This window comes from Bubalus bubalis, chromosome 6 (assembly GCF_019923935.1).
Source record: "Bubalus bubalis isolate 160015118507 breed Murrah chromosome 6, NDDB_SH_1, whole genome shotgun sequence".
In the NCBI taxonomy this organism is placed as follows: Eukaryota; Metazoa; Chordata; class Mammalia; order Artiodactyla; family Bovidae; genus Bubalus; species Bubalus bubalis.
In genome coordinates this window covers 428,166-445,543 of record NC_059162.1, presented here as the reverse complement: position 1 = coordinate 445,543, position 17,378 = coordinate 428,166, and the positions used below count along the sequence as shown (strand labels likewise).

At 40.6% G+C, this 17,378-nt stretch overlaps 1 protein-coding gene across 11 annotated transcripts in view; it reads left to right on the top strand.

Annotated features, from left to right (window-relative positions):
* TBX19 (T-box transcription factor 19) overlaps positions 1 to 17,378 on the top strand; it is a 78,743-nt gene that overhangs the window by 46,275 nt on the left and 15,090 nt on the right. For 4 of the 11 annotated variants that reach the window (XM_006051632.3, XM_006051630.3, XM_025287406.2 and 1 more), the window contains exons 1-3: positions 6,044 to 6,464; positions 13,861 to 14,125; positions 15,725 to 15,859. In XM_006051632.3, the coding sequence (XP_006051694.2) occupies positions 6,262 to 6,464; positions 13,861 to 14,125; positions 15,725 to 15,859 (603 nt within the window). In that variant the 5' untranslated portion in view covers positions 6,044 to 6,261. Of the gene's footprint in view, positions 1 to 6,038; positions 6,465 to 13,860; positions 14,126 to 15,724; positions 15,860 to 17,378 lie in introns of those variants that run through there. The other 7 variants (XM_025287402.2, XR_006551534.1, XM_025287407.2 and 4 more) reach the window with 5 other exon arrangements.

The following is a 17,378-nucleotide window of genomic DNA, read 5'->3' as shown; positions in this document are numbered from 1 at the left end:
TTCAAGATATTTTCCTATTTGATCCTAGCCAGAAACAGAGTTGGGCCATAAACAAGACTGAGCGCCTTGATGCTTTTGAACTGTGGTGCTGGAGAAGAGTCTTGAGAGTCCCTTGGACTGCAAGGAGATCAAATAAGTCAATCCTAGAGGAAATCAACCCTGAATATTCATTGGAAGGACTGATGCTAAAGCTGAAGCTCTAATACTTTGGCCACCTGATGTGAAGAGCTGACGCACTGGAAAAGATGCTGGGAAAGATTGACAGAGGATGAGTTGGTTGGATGGCATCACTGACTCAATGGACATGAGCTTGAGCAAACTCTGGGAGATAGTGAAGGACAGGGAAGGATAGTGAAGGATAGTGAAGGACATGGCTTGCTGTGGTCCATGGGATCACAAAAGGCTGGACATGACCAAGCAACTGAACAACTTCTTTTCAGAGGTGTATAGTGTATCAAATACCTGAGGCATTTCAGGGTTCTGTGGTACAATTGGCTTGCTTCTTGTCTTTTCCCCTGAAGCTTTTTATATTTCAACTTTCTCTGATCTGCCTCATCAGTAACTCAGCCATTTGTTTTGGCAGTTCCTAAAATCTTGGTGGCATCTCTTTTCTGCTGTTGTTTGCTCTGCTGTACTCCTCAACTTTGTGGGTTTACATTTCATTTTACCTTAGTGCCATTTTAGAGTGGTTTGAGGAGCATATATAAAAGAATGTGTTTAATCTGCCATGCTTAATCAAGAGCCTTTAAAAATTCCATTTTAAAAGAAGTATGCATGTATTACAAATAAAAGTGTCTTCATCAAACTTGTTAGCAGAGGTCATCTCTTGGTGCTGCAATTATAGATAGTTTTTCTTTACTTAATTTTTCAAAATTATCTGTAGCAAGATACTTAGTAACTAGACAAAGATCATTCAAGTAAAATGATATTACTGGGTTGGCCAAAAAGTTCATTTGGATTTTTCCATAAGATGGCATGGGAAAACCCAAACAAACTTTTTGGACAGCCCAATATATAGCTGTTTCAGTGAAAGCATTTTATATTATTTTCAAATCCAATAATTAGTTGAACTATATGAAATTGCTTTTTTTTTTTTTTCAAATAAAACAAAGGTTGAATAGCAGCAGTTTCATGTGGTTCAATCTAAACTATCTAATATAACACAGACCTTAGAGGTGATAGTCTGGAAAATGGAGTCATTGTCTAGATAGGCTAGACTCAAAGTCAAGAGAGTGTAAACCGTTTTTGATTGCTAGTTTCATCCCATAACCACTGCATGTACTGTTTTCCAAGGATCATTCTTTACTGGGCATACTGGTTGAAGATATTTGTGTGTTAACCTAGTTTTTAGGAGCACACTGATTTGGATGTAATGGATAAGAAAAATAACACTCTTTATTTCTTTTCTTCCTTGTGGGTACACTTCATATATCACTGTATTGTAATTCTCAGGGCATATTACTGCAGTCATGAAATTAAAAGATGTCTGCTCCTTGGAAGAAAGGCTATGACGAACCTAGACAGCGTATTAAAAAGCAGAGACATTCCTTTGCCAACAAAAGTCTGTAATAGTCAAAGCTACGGATTTTCCAGTAGTCATGTATGGATGTGAGAGTTGGATCATAAAGAAGGCTGAGCATCAAAGAATTGATGCTTTCGAACTGTGGTGTTGGAGAAGACTCTTGAGAGTCCCTTGGACTGCAAGGAGATCCACCCAGTCCATCCTAGAGGAAATCAGTCCTGAGTGTTCATTGGAAGGACTGATGTTGAAGCTGAAACTCCAATACTTTGGCCACCTGATGTGAAGAGCTGACTCATTTGAAAAGATCCTGATGCTGGGAAAGATTGAAGGCAGGAGGAGAAGGGGACAACAGAGGATGAGATGGCTGGATGGCATCACTGACTCAATGCACATGAGTTTGGGCAAGCTCCGGGAGATGGTGAAGGACAGGGAAAACTGTATGCTGCAGTCCATGGGGTCAGAAAGAGTTGGACACGAGGGGGCGACAGAACAACAACATGCCTTTTTCTCTCTTTTAGATTGTTACATACTTTGACGGTAGGGATCCTCATCCTACTGGTATTTATGGACCATTTGAGGAAACATTATTCAGCATAAACACAGGGTTTTCCTCTAAAAACTCATAGGAGAAGTTTCCCTTGGGCAAATGGCTTGTTTTTTATTTTAGGAACACAGTGTAATGTATGTCAGATTGTATTTCCCCCTGCTTGTACTGGCTTCTAGGAAGATCAGAGCCATACTTGTGCCATAGTTTTAAATAATTTCTTCTTGAAATCTTTGCTTAGAAGTCTCGTTGTCTTTGAACTAGTTTCTTATTGCTGCTATAACAGTTACCATATACTTAATGACTTAAAGCAACACAAATTTATTATCTTACAGTTTTGGAGGTCAGGAGTCTTAAATCAGCTTCACTAGACTAAAATCCAGGTATTGGTGAGAGTTCTCTCTGGAGGCTCTTGGGGAAAGTCCATTTCCTTTTCTTTTTACAACTTGCTTGGCTTGTGACCCCTGCCTCCATTTTCAAAGCCAGCAGCTCAGTAAGATACCCTTCTCTCTGACCTCTGCTTCTGTGCCTACATCTTTTTTCTCTGACTCTGATCCTTTCGTCTCCTTCTTATGAAGACCCCTGTGATTACCTTGAACCTACCTAGATAATCCAGGATAATCTCCCCATCTCAAATTTTTAACTGAGTCATATCTGCAAAGCCTCCTGCCCCCACCAATTAGTTTTTAGAACAGTTTTAGGCTTATAGGAATACTGAGCAGAAAGTACTGAGATTTCCCATATACTTTCTAACTTTATACATGCATAGCCTCCCCAACTGTCAATATTCTGGGCCAGAGTCACACTGATGAACCTATGCTGACAAATCGTTATCACCCAAAGTCCATCATTTACATTCTGGTATTGTACCCTTTTGGGTGATGTATGTCCTATGGGTTTGGATAAGTATATAATAACAGGTGTTCATTACTATGAAATCATACAGAATGTTTTCACTGCTTTAAAATTCGTCTAAGAGATGGTAACAATAACCCTGTATGCGAGACAGCAAAAGAGACACAGATGTATAGAACAGTCTTTTGGACTCTGTGGGAGAGGACGAGGGTGGGATGATTTGGAAGAATGGCATTGAAACATGTATATTATCATATGTGAAATGAATCACCAGTTCAGATTCGATGCAGGATACAGGATGCTCAGGGCTGGTGCACTGGGATGACCCAGAGGGATGGGATGGGGACGGAGGTGGGAGGTGGGGTTCAGAATGGGGAACACATGTATACCCATGGAGGATTCATGTCCATGTATGGCAAAACCAATACAGTATTGTAAAGTTTTTAAAAAAAGAACTAAAAAAAAACAATTCCTCTATGTTCTGTCTATTCATCCCTCTTTCTCCCAGTCCCTGGCAACAACTGTTTTTTTTTTTTATTGTCTCCATGCTGCTGCCGCTGCTGCTAAGTCACTTCAGTCATGTCTGACTCCGTGCGACCCCATAGACGGCAGCCCATCCGGCTCCACCGTCCCTGGGATTCTCCAGGCAAGAACACTGGAGTGGGTTGCCATTTCCTTCTCCAATGCATGAAAATGAAAAGTGAAAGTGAAGTCGCTCAGTCGTGTCCGACTCTAGCGACCTCATGGACTGCAGCCTACCAGGCTCCTCCATCCATGGGATTTTCCAGGCAAGAGTACTGGAGTGGGGTGCCACTGCCTTCTCCAATTGTCTCCATAGTTTTGTGTTTTTCAGAATGTCATATAGCTGGAATTACATAATATGTAGCCTTTTGGGATTGGCCTTTTTCACTTAACAATATACATTTAAATTTCCTCCATGTATTTTCATGGCTTGATAGCTCATTTCTTTTTAGCGCTGAATAATCATTGTTGGGTGTACCATTTATTAACCCTTTCAATTATAGAACAACTTCCTGGTTGCTTCCAAGTTTTGTCAATTATAAACAAAGTTGCTGTTAACATCTGCATGCAGGTTTTTTTGTGGACATAAGTTTTCAACTTACTTGAGTAGTTTATGGATTGTTAGATCGTGTGGTAAGAGTATGTCCAGTTTTGTAAGCAACCATCAAACTCTCTTCTGAAGTGGCTGTATCATTTTGCATACCCACCAGCAATGAATGAGAACTCCTATTGCTCAGCCACCTCATTAGCCTTTGAAGTTGTCAGTGTTTTGTTCGTGCTAATGGGCACATAATGGTAACTTGTTATTGGTTTAACCTGCTTTTCCGTGATGACATACCATGCTGAGCAGCAAAGTTCTTTTTTATCATATGTGAGGTACCATATTCACAGGTTCTGGGGGTTAGGGCATGGGCATATTATTCAGACTTATTCACAATTTTCTCAATATTAATTACATGAAAATGAAAATTTTGATTCCTCAAACTAAAGCTGTACCTCTGCAGACTCCTCTCCCTGCATCCTTCCCCATCTCAGTAAATGGCCCTCTTACCTACTAGCCATTCACCACAGACACTTGATTCCTCACTCCCTCCCTCACCCCACATCCAGTCCCTCTGCGGTTCTGCCGTATCTATTTCTAAAATGGATCTAGAGTCCAACCACCTGTCTTTGTGGCCACTGCCACCAGCCTAGGATAAGCCACCACCATCTCTTGCCTGAACCACTATAACAACCCTCTACTTTTCCTCTTCAATTCTTGACTTTTACTTCTCTATTCTCTATAATTTGTCCAGATTTAAACAAATCACAAAGCAAAACATACTATCTTCCTGCTTTAATACACACGAATAGTTTTGTATCTCATGTGGAATAAAATCCAAATTTCTTTGTAAGATTTATAAGGCCCCTCTTAAAGCACATCTAACTCTGATCTCTGTACCACCATGTTCTAGCCATGCTGGCCTCCTCATGGTTCTTTAACTGGCCCAAGCTCCACTTCTCATATATGCCTCCTCTGCCTGAAACTCTTCCTCCAACTCTTCTCTAACAAAATCCTTGTCATCTTTTTTGTTCTCACCTGAAATGTCTCCTCCTCAGAGGAGACTCTCCATACAACCCCACCTAAGAGGAAAACCCACAAGTCCCAGGATCTACTCACAGTTGGGGAGGTGGAGCTGTCTCCGCCCTCCCCATGTATACTGTGTATACTGTGTGTCATGGGTAAAAGAAATGTTTTCTACTAGTCGTATCTCCTCAGGGAAAGTGGGGATTCACCTCAGAATGCCAGATAGGCCACAAACCATTGAAGGGGAAAGCCAGAATGCCTTTCTGGATTTAAGATTACAACTGCACAATAAGGTAAAAAGCTTATTTTTCAATCACTGGGGACAGAGTGTTTCCTTAGATTAATATGGTACTAGGAGGATTTTTTCTCCTTCTGGCTAGGATTGGAAATCAGAAATATTTGGGCTGTGGATACTAGGGAGGAGGAGCAAGGTTCAGAGCTCTTCTGCTTGTGGGAGGCAATGAGGGACCTTGAGATGAGCAGGAGACTACACCTTGAGAGGTCTGTAGGATCCTTCAGGAGAGAGATGGCCAGTAGGGGATATCCTGGGAGAATGAAGTCCTTAGCTCTTTTCTTCTGATTTCTGACCCTGGAGTGGATGGCACACAGAGCATCTTCCTTCCTTTTGTGGTACATTTGTCATATTCCTTGGCACAATGCCCTTGGCCTTCCATATATTCTATTCTATTCAGAGCTAGTGGTTAGGTTCTCAACTGTGTCAGGAAATCCTGTATTGGCATCAAGGTTTTCGATCCTTCTTTTTCCCTATAGATACCACAAGCCACGATTTATACACAAATGTGATTTGCCTGATTGTTACAGTCTGGGCCCACAACAATTTTAATTAACTGAGAAATGGTCCTCAATACACCGATTAGACCTCTTCAGGTACAGCAAGATAAAAGCCTGATAATTTGGATGGAGTACCCTTCTTAAATATCTACTCTATACACAGCAGCCAATGGGAAAGCCAGGCTTTCTCCCACCTGATCCAGTGAGTAATTAAGAGAGGGCTTTTTCTTCCCCACCTCTCCCCTCCCACCCACCCCGAACTAAAGCTTAACAGGTTGGTGGTATAATTTGTAGACTTTCAGGGTGTCATGCTAGGAGCTTAGGCAAGAGACTAGGCATCTCTTCCCCAGCTTCCCAGGCACTGTCCAGCTGGATTTGAAAAGCAGGCAAGTGACAGGAGGAAAGAGGTGGAAGCCGGCAAAGTAACTACCGTTTCTCAGCAAAGTTTGAGAGGGGCCTATGGCCATGAGTGAGTTGGATGCTCAGAAGACCTGTGATGGAACTGTTTCTCGTCTGCTCAATGTGGTGGAAAGTGAGCTTCAGGCAGGGAGGGAAAAAGGCGACCCTACAGAGAAGCAACTTCAGATCATTCTGGAGGATGCCTCTCTCTGGCAGAGGTTCAAGGAAGTCACTAACGAAATGATCGTGACCAAGAACGGCAGGTGAGATTATCTGTGGCTCTACTTGGGCTGGCGGGGCTTGGCAAGGGAGGCAAGGCCCCTCGAACATAGAAAAGGCTGCAGCTCTTCACTCAGAGGTAGCGGGGTCTGATTAAACACTCCCGAGGATAGTCTCCTACGGCTTTCCCCCAGCCAACTTAATTAATTTCTCTGAGACCATTAGAGAAGTGGAGGATGAAGCCACCTGTTTTGCCTGCATTTTAAATCAAGAAATACTTTGAAATTACTGTAAAGGGGGGCATGTCCCGTGGGTTTGGGAAATGCACTCAAATGTCAGAAAATAATGTTAATTTTTGACTGACTGTACATCCTGGAGCAGATAACTATTCTTTGAACCCCAATTCCATTCAGATAAGATAAAATAAAAGGCAACTTTATCTGGAAGCTGGGTGATTTTGTCTGAAGTATAGCAAACTTGCGAGACATTTCTGACAAGCTGAAGATTCAGAGGCTAAAAGGCAAATTTAATCTCACTTCCTATTACTACACTTGCTTCTTCCTGTGTGTTTGTGTTGAAACTGTGTGTGTCTGTGACAGTATGAAAGCCATTGCAGTAATAGTTAATGAAACCATAATATACTGACTGAGAAAAGAGAAGATGCCTTCTGTGTTTTCATTGCAACAAATTAGGGATTAACTGAAATGGAGTCTCTGTTGGCATTTCTTGGATTATATTAAATCTTTTTCTGCCAAGTGACTGTCTAAGGTAATATTAGGGGTTTCTGTTTAGTAAAGGAGATAAAAATATTTAGAAAGAAAGTATTGCTCCCAAGTTTGGCCAAACAGCTCCCAATATTAATGTGATACTGATCTTTCTGTTCACATGGTCAAAAAAGTACATTGAAAGGCATTTTCAATATGGTTAGTTTCAGCACAACCTCAAAGATTGTGGCCTTTGAGAGAAATTCTGCTTTCCAATGAGAGAAAAGTCCAAGCTAGCTGAAATTCTGGCAGGCTTTTGTCCTTGTGAAAAACACTTTCATTCCTGACTTCTCATTTTTCCATTTCTGAATAAAACGCATGGCACAGAGAATGAACCATTCTATCTGGGAAAATTATGAACTTGAGTGTTGTTGTGTGACATTACAGTGCTTCGTAAATAAAAATTGTTCTAGAGATAATGGCCTTTCAATAAATTGTGATTACTAATAGTAGCAGGAATATGAATCTTGCTTGATGCTTATATTTTCTCTCTCTAAATGGGTCCCATATTCATTTCATATATAGAATTTGTTATTTTTAATAATTTTAATTGTAATTTCACCTATTCTTACTCTTGATCTGTATTGACACGTTATAGTCTGTAAAAAGAAATAGAAAACATGTTTGTAATTTTAAAGAATTATCCCCAATTCCTAAAACTGGATATACTTTCTTTCCTTTTAAAGATGAGTGATGATACAATTTTAAAAGTTTTATGATGTCTGATGACAGGTAGACCTTTCTGTTTATTATTCTTTTAGTTACACTAATACTTAGCCTCATACTATTTATTTGGCTGTCAAAGTGGTCATATATGATATTAAAATAAGTATAATCATCAAGTAAAAATATAGTCCATATGTTTGAATGAGGAATAAATAAAAATTTTGAAAACCATTATAAAATTCAACTTAATAATATGTCATATTGGTATGTTCTTTTACAATTTTGAAAGAGCTTTCTCTTGCCTTTTTGCACCTATATAATTTTCTCCATATTTAAAGTTGAGAAGTCTTCATGTATTTAAACTCATTAACTATGTGAAAATTATTCTCTGTAGAAAAAGTCTAATTACGGTCAATGTGATTATTCTTATTTTCTGTGGAGGTCCTGCTGACATTTTACCTCCTCAGTGAATTAAATCTTTTCTTAGGATCTCTGAACCCCTCCTGGTCAAGATTCTGCCAGCAGATAGTTCCCTCCGTATTTCAGATAAAGAAGGGAAGACAAATCTCTAAGAAATGAATGCAGTTGGTAACGAATGAGTGTGATCTAGAATTACTCGCAGTCTGTTTAGTTTCTTAGAATAAACTGTTAACAACACTTTCCTGCCCTTGATATAGGCACATCTTTCTTGTTTTGCTGTCTTCTTTATTCTCCTCTTCATCTCTCTTTTCCCTCTTTTTTCTCCCAACCTTGTATCACTGCTTTTGACCCATTTTCCTCTGTCAGTAGACCCACAATGTCTCCTCCAGATGCCCCATCCTTACCTTTCATACCAACTCCTGAGCCTAAGGCAGATGGAACTGTGGCCCTTCCCTGGAAAGAAGAACATTCCTGGTAGTTAATACCTAGTCTTGGCCCTTTTCATTCATGTTACCCTCCTGCCCCTGTAGTCAGTTAACTTTCTGACTTTTCTAAATCTTTGATGGGGTTAATCAGGTATCTCCTGTACTCTTGAGCATAATTGTCCTGTGTAATAGCAAGTTTTAAAATAGCATAGATGGGATGATGAATTAAAGGACTCCTTTTCAAATGGACATCTATTTATATGCATAAATAGGAGGCTTGCTTCTGACATTGATCAGAAGTAGTAGAGATTTTCCCTGAAAAACAGTGACTTAGCCTCAGAAACTGGGATTATGATGGTTCTTCATTCTTCTTCTCCTGTCCCTTCCTTGTGCTGTTTTACCATTTCTTTTCTCTCTGCTCTCTTTTCTTCCCCTCCTCTTTTATTGAAAATGCTTAGTTATTGATATTCAATAGCCTTTCAGACATAACAATAACAATTATAATACCTCCTTAGAATCATTTGAATCATCTCTAGTGCATCGGCTTGTAAATACTTCCTTTCATCTCCATCCTTTAAGCTAGGAACTTGTATTTTAGGTTGTACAAAAAGATTTATTTCAGATTTCAGTGGCAAATAAGTGAAATCTCTTGTAACTTTTGTTTTCTCTACAGTAACGTATTTGCCTTAGGGGGAAAAGCTATATTTCATGTGTATTTCCATGAAGTTGAATAATTTGATTTCATTCAGATTAAATTTGCCTTGAGAAGATTTTAATAAATTGGAAGAATTTCTGATGTAATTGGTGTATCCATTTGTTATCATAAAATGTTAGGATCACTAAGTTGAACTTCCCAGTGATTTAGAGATGTTGGTTCGATGAGCTAATGCTCATAGTGGGAGGTAACAAGGGCCCTGAAGGTATAGTGGTACAAGAACAGAGAAAACCAATGTTGCACATCAGGAAAAAATTTTCCATAGTCTATGGAGATTTTTCTCTGAAGCTTACAATTGCAGTTTATGAGGATCATATGTTTTTGTGTGATCTGCCTCTAACCATGGAGAAGGCAATGGCAACCCACTCCAGTACTCTTGCCTGGAAAATCCCATGGACGGAGGAGCCTGGTGGGCTGCAGTCCATGGGGTTGCCAAGAGTCGGACACGACTGAGCGACTTCACTCTCACTTTTCACTTTCCTGCATTGGAGAAGGAAATGGCAACCCACTCCAGTGTTCTTGCCTGGAGAATCCCAGGGACAGGGGAGCCTCGTGGGCTGCCGTCTCTGGGGTCGCACAGAGTTGGACACGACTGAAGTGACTTAGCAGCCTCTAACCAGGCTACTTTGATTTCTTGCTCCTTCTCTCATCTTCATATAAGTCTAAACATCCATGCCCCATGTGCCTGCATACACATGCGCTCCAAAATGCTGATGAGTGCTTTATGATTATTAAAATTCTGTGGTAGGAAAGAGAAGGGGTTTACTTCCTGATTTTTGCCTTTAACCATCTTGGCTATTTCCACCTAGGAAATCTGCCTTGTCTGCCCTCTTTCTTCTGATAGATCTCAGTCCTCACAGCCTCTTTCAGCAGTGCTGGCTCTCAAGATCCCCTGTAAGAGAAATAAAAGCTGAGAAACTAGCCTCATAGCTAAACAATACAGAGTTCATGGCCAAGCTTAAGCATGTGTGGTTCCTCAAGCATGGTTTTGGGCAGTGCTTATATTCCCTACTACATTTGCTTCTCTCTCTCTGATATAAGGATTGGTTTACATATTTCTCAGCTTCTCAAAGATTCTTGGCCATCTCTGTGGTTAGCCACAGAGATGGAACAAAAGGGAGAAAAGATTTCCCTTGGAAGAAAAGGGAGAAAAGATCAAAGAAGTGCAGCTCATCCCTGAAAACAGCCTGGTCATGAGTGTTGCCCCCAAGTAAAGAGACAGCACATCCCAGTCCTTGTGAGGCTAGAGAAAGAGGCAGAGGAGAGCAGGAGGTGCTGAACTTGGCTTGGAGGCAGGGTGCTAGTTATAAGACTTTGAGCAAGTTGACATTTATTTACATTGGTGACATTTATGACATCATTGGTATAAAGAAGATAAAAATACATAGCATCTCAGTTCATTTCTGTAGTGATAAAAAAGAAAAATAATGATAAAATTCTCAGCAAATGAAGTATTAGAGATTAAAGCAACAAATGATCCTACCATGTTTTACATGTGTTCTTCTAAGAACCAGGATGCTTCTTTACTTCTTTACTTTTTCTTTATTTACTTTTTTTGCTAACAGCTTTATTTTGATAATTTACATACTGTACAATCCAAAAAACTTGTTTAAAGTATACCATAATGTCTTCATGTTTCATCTGTGTTGTAGCATTTTTATTGACAAATAGCATTTCACTGTATAAATATACTTCATTTTATTTATTCACTCATCAATGGACATGTGGGTTGTTTCTGATTTTCAACTGTAATGAATAATGCCACTATGAATGCCTGTATATAAGTTTTTATGTGGGTGTATGTTTTCATTACTCATGCACATAACACCTAGGCATGGAATTGCAGGGTCATATGGTAACTCTGTATTTTAACTTGTTAGAGGAATTGCAAGACTCACTTTTTTTCCAGAGTGGCTGGTCCATCGTATATTCCACCAGCAATGTATGAGCGTTCCAATTTCTCCACATCCTCACCTATGCTTGCTGTTATTCACCTTTTATTATTATTATTATAGCCATCTAGTGAGTATGAGGAATGATTTCAAATGTAGGTTATAGTTCAGTTTGTTAGGTGTTAACTCGCACTCTTCCTGAATACATGGACTTAAGTTGGTTTACTTAAACTCACCAAGCTTCATTTTCATTATCTCACTCACCCAGCCTCTGGTACTCAAAAGTACTATCTATTTACTATCTATTAAATGCTTGCTAGGAGCCATTCCAGGGTATAAACCTTGGTTGGTGTAAACTCCCCCAGGTTCTTTGTCTTCTGCCATGAGTTTTGAAGTGGTCTCTAAGGCAGGGCATTTAGAGAAGAGGGGCTGCTGAAAACAGATCCCCGTTATTCATACACAGCTGGAGGACTAAGTTGGAAGAGGACCCAGCAAAGGAGTTGGAAGGAAGTATTGATGAGGTGGATGAGCCAAGGGGAAAAATATCCTGTCTGTCCAGAGTATTCAGGGAGCCCATGTAATTTAAGCTCAGAAGACTGAGGAGCCTGGATGGCTTGAGTCCATCTCTAGATCCAGCCCTTGTTATCTGTTGCTCAATTTCTTCACTTTCCATATGTGACAGTTCTTATTGTACCTCATTTCAAAACTAGGCACTACTGGGTACAGGAGGATTCTCTTGGTGACCCTCCAGTCCCTCATCCATACCCATTATGCTTTTAATATGTCCATACCTGGCATCCTTGGACTCCTTCTTTTAGCAGTGGACATACTCAGTTTTCCCCTTTTTATTCTCTTTCCAACCTTAATAGAAGCACAAATCCTTCAAGTGACTCCCCTTACTCCCTTGGATGTCTCCTTAGTTGCTATCTTAAAAGCTAAAGATACCCTAGACCAGTACATTTTAAGCTTTAAAGTTCTTGTGACTTAACTGGAGATTTTGAAAAGCACAGATTTTGATTGTGTATGTCTGGAGTTAGGTGTGAGCTGCTGCATTTCTGATTACTTCTGCTGCTGAATCATGAACCACTCTGAGTAGCAAGTGTTTGGACCCTAGTTTGTTAGCTTCTCAACTTGGGGACTCAGATTTTCAAAGATGTATTGACAAATAGGATAGCTTCTGGGGCAATCGGGAGGTGGTAGGGGTGTCTGTATGGAAACTAGGTCTTTTGAGGAGATTGGAGCAACTTAGAAAGTTTGGTGAAGGAAAAATAAGCTAAAGAGAATCAGAAGCCAGGTGAGATGGCTTCTCCAAATATTTGTAAGAATAAGCTTGCTGGTATTTTCTTAGAGTGTAGAAACTGCTGCTGCAGCTGTTTAGTCTCTACATCGTGTCCGACTCTTTTAGGGCCCTGTGGACTGTAGCCAACTAGGCTCCTCTGGCCATGGGATTTCCCAGGCAAAAATATTGGAGTAGGTTGCCATTTTCTTCTCCAGGGGATCTTCCCAACCCAGGGATCAAAGCCACGTCTCCTGCATTGGCAGGCAGATTCTTTACCACCGAACCACCTGGGAATCCCCCAGAGGGTGGGAGAAGGACCAACAAATCCAGATCATTATGTCTCAACGTATACATCTTCTTTTAAAAAAAAAAGTTATTCATTTGTTTTTGGCTGCACTGGGTCTTTGTTGCTGCGTGCACATTTTCTCTAGTTGTGGTGAGTTGGGGCTACTCTCTGGTTGCAGTTTGAGGGCTCTATAGCATGCAGGCTTCAGTAATTGTGGCTCATGGGCCTAGCTGCCCTATGGCATGTGGAATCTTCCCAGACCAGGGACTGAACCCATGTCCCCTGCATTGGCAGGCAGATTCTTAACCACTGGACCACCAGGGAAGTCCTCAAAGTGTATTTCTTGAACACAAATTCCCACAAGATGCTCAGTGAGAAGATGGCTGCACTGAAACACAAGTGCAGAATGCGGAATCCCTCACCCTTCTCAAAGTGCACACGGGTGAATTAAAGCCTCTGACAACTCCTGCAGGGAAGGAACCGGTCTAAATATGTAGAGTCGAGGGTCCGCTTCACTGCCTTTACCACAAACCATGTTTTCTGTATTAAAACTGTTACTATTATTTAGAACTGTTTTGTGATACAGAGAAGGCCTGCTCTGTGGCAATAGTGTGAGAATCTGATGTATGCTGAGAGAAAACCTTTGAAGGAAGCTCTGTGAAGACCTGGCACCTGCCTGTCTATAATACCTCAAGTTTCAGGAGGAGTTTCATTCTAGTCAAATGACTAGATCAGTGATTTTCAGACTTGAAAACTGAGCATAACATTTAAAAGTAAAACCTCAATATAAAATACATTGGTAAAAAGAGGTTTGACTGACTTTGAGGCTTCTGGCCTGGCCCCTCTTTATTTGGCTTCCCCTGTGCATTTTCTGCACCACCAGAGCCCTCCAAGGACAGTCTCCTCTGAGCAGAGAGAGGACTGGACAACTAGAGAGATGTTCCTAACATTCTAATATCCTTCTTGTGGCTTAATTTCTGCCTTTTCTTTTAGACGGATGTTCCCGGTCCTAAAGATTAGCATCACAGGGCTGGACCCCAATGCCATGTACTCACTCCTTCTGGACTTTGTCCCAACGGACAGTCATCGCTGGAAGTATGTCAATGGAGAATGGGTGCCTGCAGGCAAGCCAGAGGTCTCCAGCCACAGCTGTGTCTACATCCACCCAGACTCCCCCAACTTCGGTGCCCACTGGATGAAGGCACCCATATCCTTCAGCAAAGTGAAGCTGACCAATAAGCTCAACGGAGGTGGGCAGGTATGCTCGGTAGCCTGGCCACCCGGCTGCCCCACAACACTCATCAAGAAATATCAAGGGTGCATTTAGGCAATTAGGGGGTCCTCACCGACCTCTTCTCTCACAGAAGCCAATTATTCCCCGGAGTCCAAATGTGAACAGGAATAAACAGCTCTTAATTGGTGCTTTCAGTTTTTAATGGACTTCCTGATGTTAAGAGAGAGTGAGAGAGTGCAGTAGTTTACTTAATCATCAGGGGCCTTTCAGAATTTTGCCTTGTGTGCGGTGCTTTTTACCAAGCCTGGGAGGAGGGAGATGTTTGTGGGTACCAGGGTTTTGTTATTCCCTCTCCCTTTTTTTTTTCTGGTGTAAGTGGCATCTTGATAAAAAGCTGCTCCTAAATGAAATAATTGCTCCCTCCACTTGGGCATTATGATAATTATCAATAGAATATTGAATCAGCTTTGGGTTTTCAGAAAAAGAATCCAAACAAACCTTAAATAAGGAGGGTTTTATTTAAGGTCTCCAATTAGAGTAAACAAGATTTTGAGGCTTTTTAGTCTTTTGTTTTCTCTGGAAGGATTGTGCATATTAGTGTGCTGTGCAAGGTTGTTCTATGCTTTATAAAATGTAGACTGTTTGGGGGGATTAGACCCAGCTGGGGGAAGAGGTCTTATTTCCCCAGATTTCACTTTGCTCAGTCTCATAAGCCCTTAGACATTTCACCCCTTCTCTGATCTCTGTGCTTATCCAGCTGGGATGTAGGGGTTCTTGTTTTAAGAATGGTAAGTCATCTTCCTAAGTCTCTGCAATATTCGGAACTTTCCAGTTCTTTATTGAATCAGGACATTGAAAAGTAAACTATTATTCTTTCCCAGTTTTCACAACAGGAGACTTTCAATAAACCTTTGATTTGAATCACAAAGAGTGGATGTTATATAACCAGCAGATGTCAGCTATCATTACTTTTTAGGTAATTCAGCCCTTTGTCAGGATTTTGAGACAATTAGGATTTCTTACTAGGGGGCTTCCCTGGTGGCTCAGATGGTAAAGAATCTGCCTGAGATTCAGAAGACCCAGGTTTGGTCCCTGGATCAGGAAGATCCCCTGGAGAAGGGAATGACAACCCTTTCCAGTATTATTGCCTGGAGAATTCCATGGACAGAGGAGGTTGGTGGGCTAGATTGGTTGCAAAGATTCAGACATGACTGAGCTACTAACACTAACACACTTTCTCATAGGAAGAAAAACAGTATGTTTTAACAGAGCAAAATTCATATCATTGTGCTGAAAATAGGAGGGAAAAAAAAGGAAGCCAGGATTTTGGCAGAAAACTGAACACTTTAGACCAGCTCTTCTCTGGCAACCCACTCTTCACCCTCTTATGTGTGTATGTGCTCAGTCACCCTCATATAAGCAGCTCCAAAGTTATTCTCCTTAAGAGTTTCTAAAAAATCTCCCTTCAGTAATTTCTCAGAGAGACAGTGGCAGCTCAGATGACTGGGGATCAATGTGTGTGGCCCTAAATGTGAACCTTAGGACTAATCAGAGGTGCTGGGTCATCTGTAACCTGTGATGCCCCAGGCTTTGTGTGTCCTCTCTCTTCTTCCACCTAAACAGATAATGTTGAATTCTCTGCATAAATATGAACCCCAGGTTCACATAGTGCGTGTTGGAGATGCCCATCGAATGGTGATGAACTGCTCCTTCCCTGAAACCCAGTTCATAGCTGTGACTGCCTATCAGAACGAGGAGGTGAGTGTGTGTGTGTATGTATGTGTAAATGTCGCTGGGGGAGTGTAGTGGGACTAGGGGGTGGTGCTTTTATTGCTATGACCAAACTTGGATGAAAGGTAGGTTTTCTAACATTCAGATATACTCAGACAGACTCGGTAGAGACAAAGTTGAACAGTGTGGTAATCACTTTCCACCTCCTTCTCCCTGCTTGCCAAAGCTCCACCAGTGTTTGTTTTCCTGGTGCCAGTAAGGCACAGTGGTGCGTTGTAATACAACCAGCAGAAATGCAGAATTCTGTTTCCAGGCCCTTGACCTGACAGAGCTAGGCATCTCTCCTGCTCTAAAGCAAGTCTGTAGGAATTGATCCAATCGTGCACCCTCTTTGGGTTTGTGTTATACTATCTGTCCCACTTGTTAGCTCTTTTGGGGCCATATGTAGATCTTTTCCTGCCTAACTTGGGCCACTCTGATGGTTACAGCTGAGGAGCCAGCATCTGGCCTCCGTAAACTCTGTGGGAGCAAAATTTTTTTGGTTCATCTACATACTATAGGAGTTTCCAGGACTGCTGGTCACCAGGATACCTGATCGGTTGGATTCTTTTTGCTTAAACTTTAAAAGATTAAAAATTGAAGTATAGTTGATTGACAATGTTTTTATTTTCTGCTGTACAGCAAAGTGATTCAGTTATACATAGATATATACGTATTCTTTTTTTATGTTCTTTTTTTATGATTTATCTCAGAATATTGAATATAGTTCCCCATTCTATACAGAAGGATCTTGGTGTTTTTCCATTCTATGTATTTAATAGTTTGCATTTAAGCCTAAACTCCTAGTTCATCCCTCCTCCACCCTTAAAATTTTTTTTAATGGTAATAATACATGTTTATTTAAAAAAAACTTCACATGATAAACAAATAGTATGGAAATATATACAATGAAATGAAAAGTTAGAGGTAAAAATTTACTCTTTCCCTATTTTGTGAATCCTACACCCCAGGGACACTACAAGTAATAGCTTCGAGTGTGCTTTTTTCCCACGCATATTCTGTTCATTTATAAATATGCACAGTGTATAGATTTCCTCACACAAATTGGCTCATGTTCATATTAGTATGAAATTTCTCCCCACCCCCTGTATTTAACAGTACATTATGAATATCTTTCTATGTAAATTGGATTAGGATTTATCTCCTTTTCTGAAATTATTGCAGAGGATACACTGTATTTCAGGCAATCTGTTTCCCACCTAAATGATGTTTAGGTCATTTCCAGTTGTTTTATTTTCTATGATAAATAACACTGCAAAGAATATTAAGCACTCAGAAATGGAATTTTTCTGTCAAGGAGAGTGTATGTTTAGAACTGTGATAGACAAAGCCCCATTGCCTCCTTCCAAAGAGCATATCCATTTATAATTCCCACACCAATCTCAACATTGGTGATTACCTACATTTTCAGCTTTGATAATTCAACAGGGTAAAAAAATGGTATCTTACTGTTGCTTTAATTTGCATTTCTTTATTTGGAAGCTTT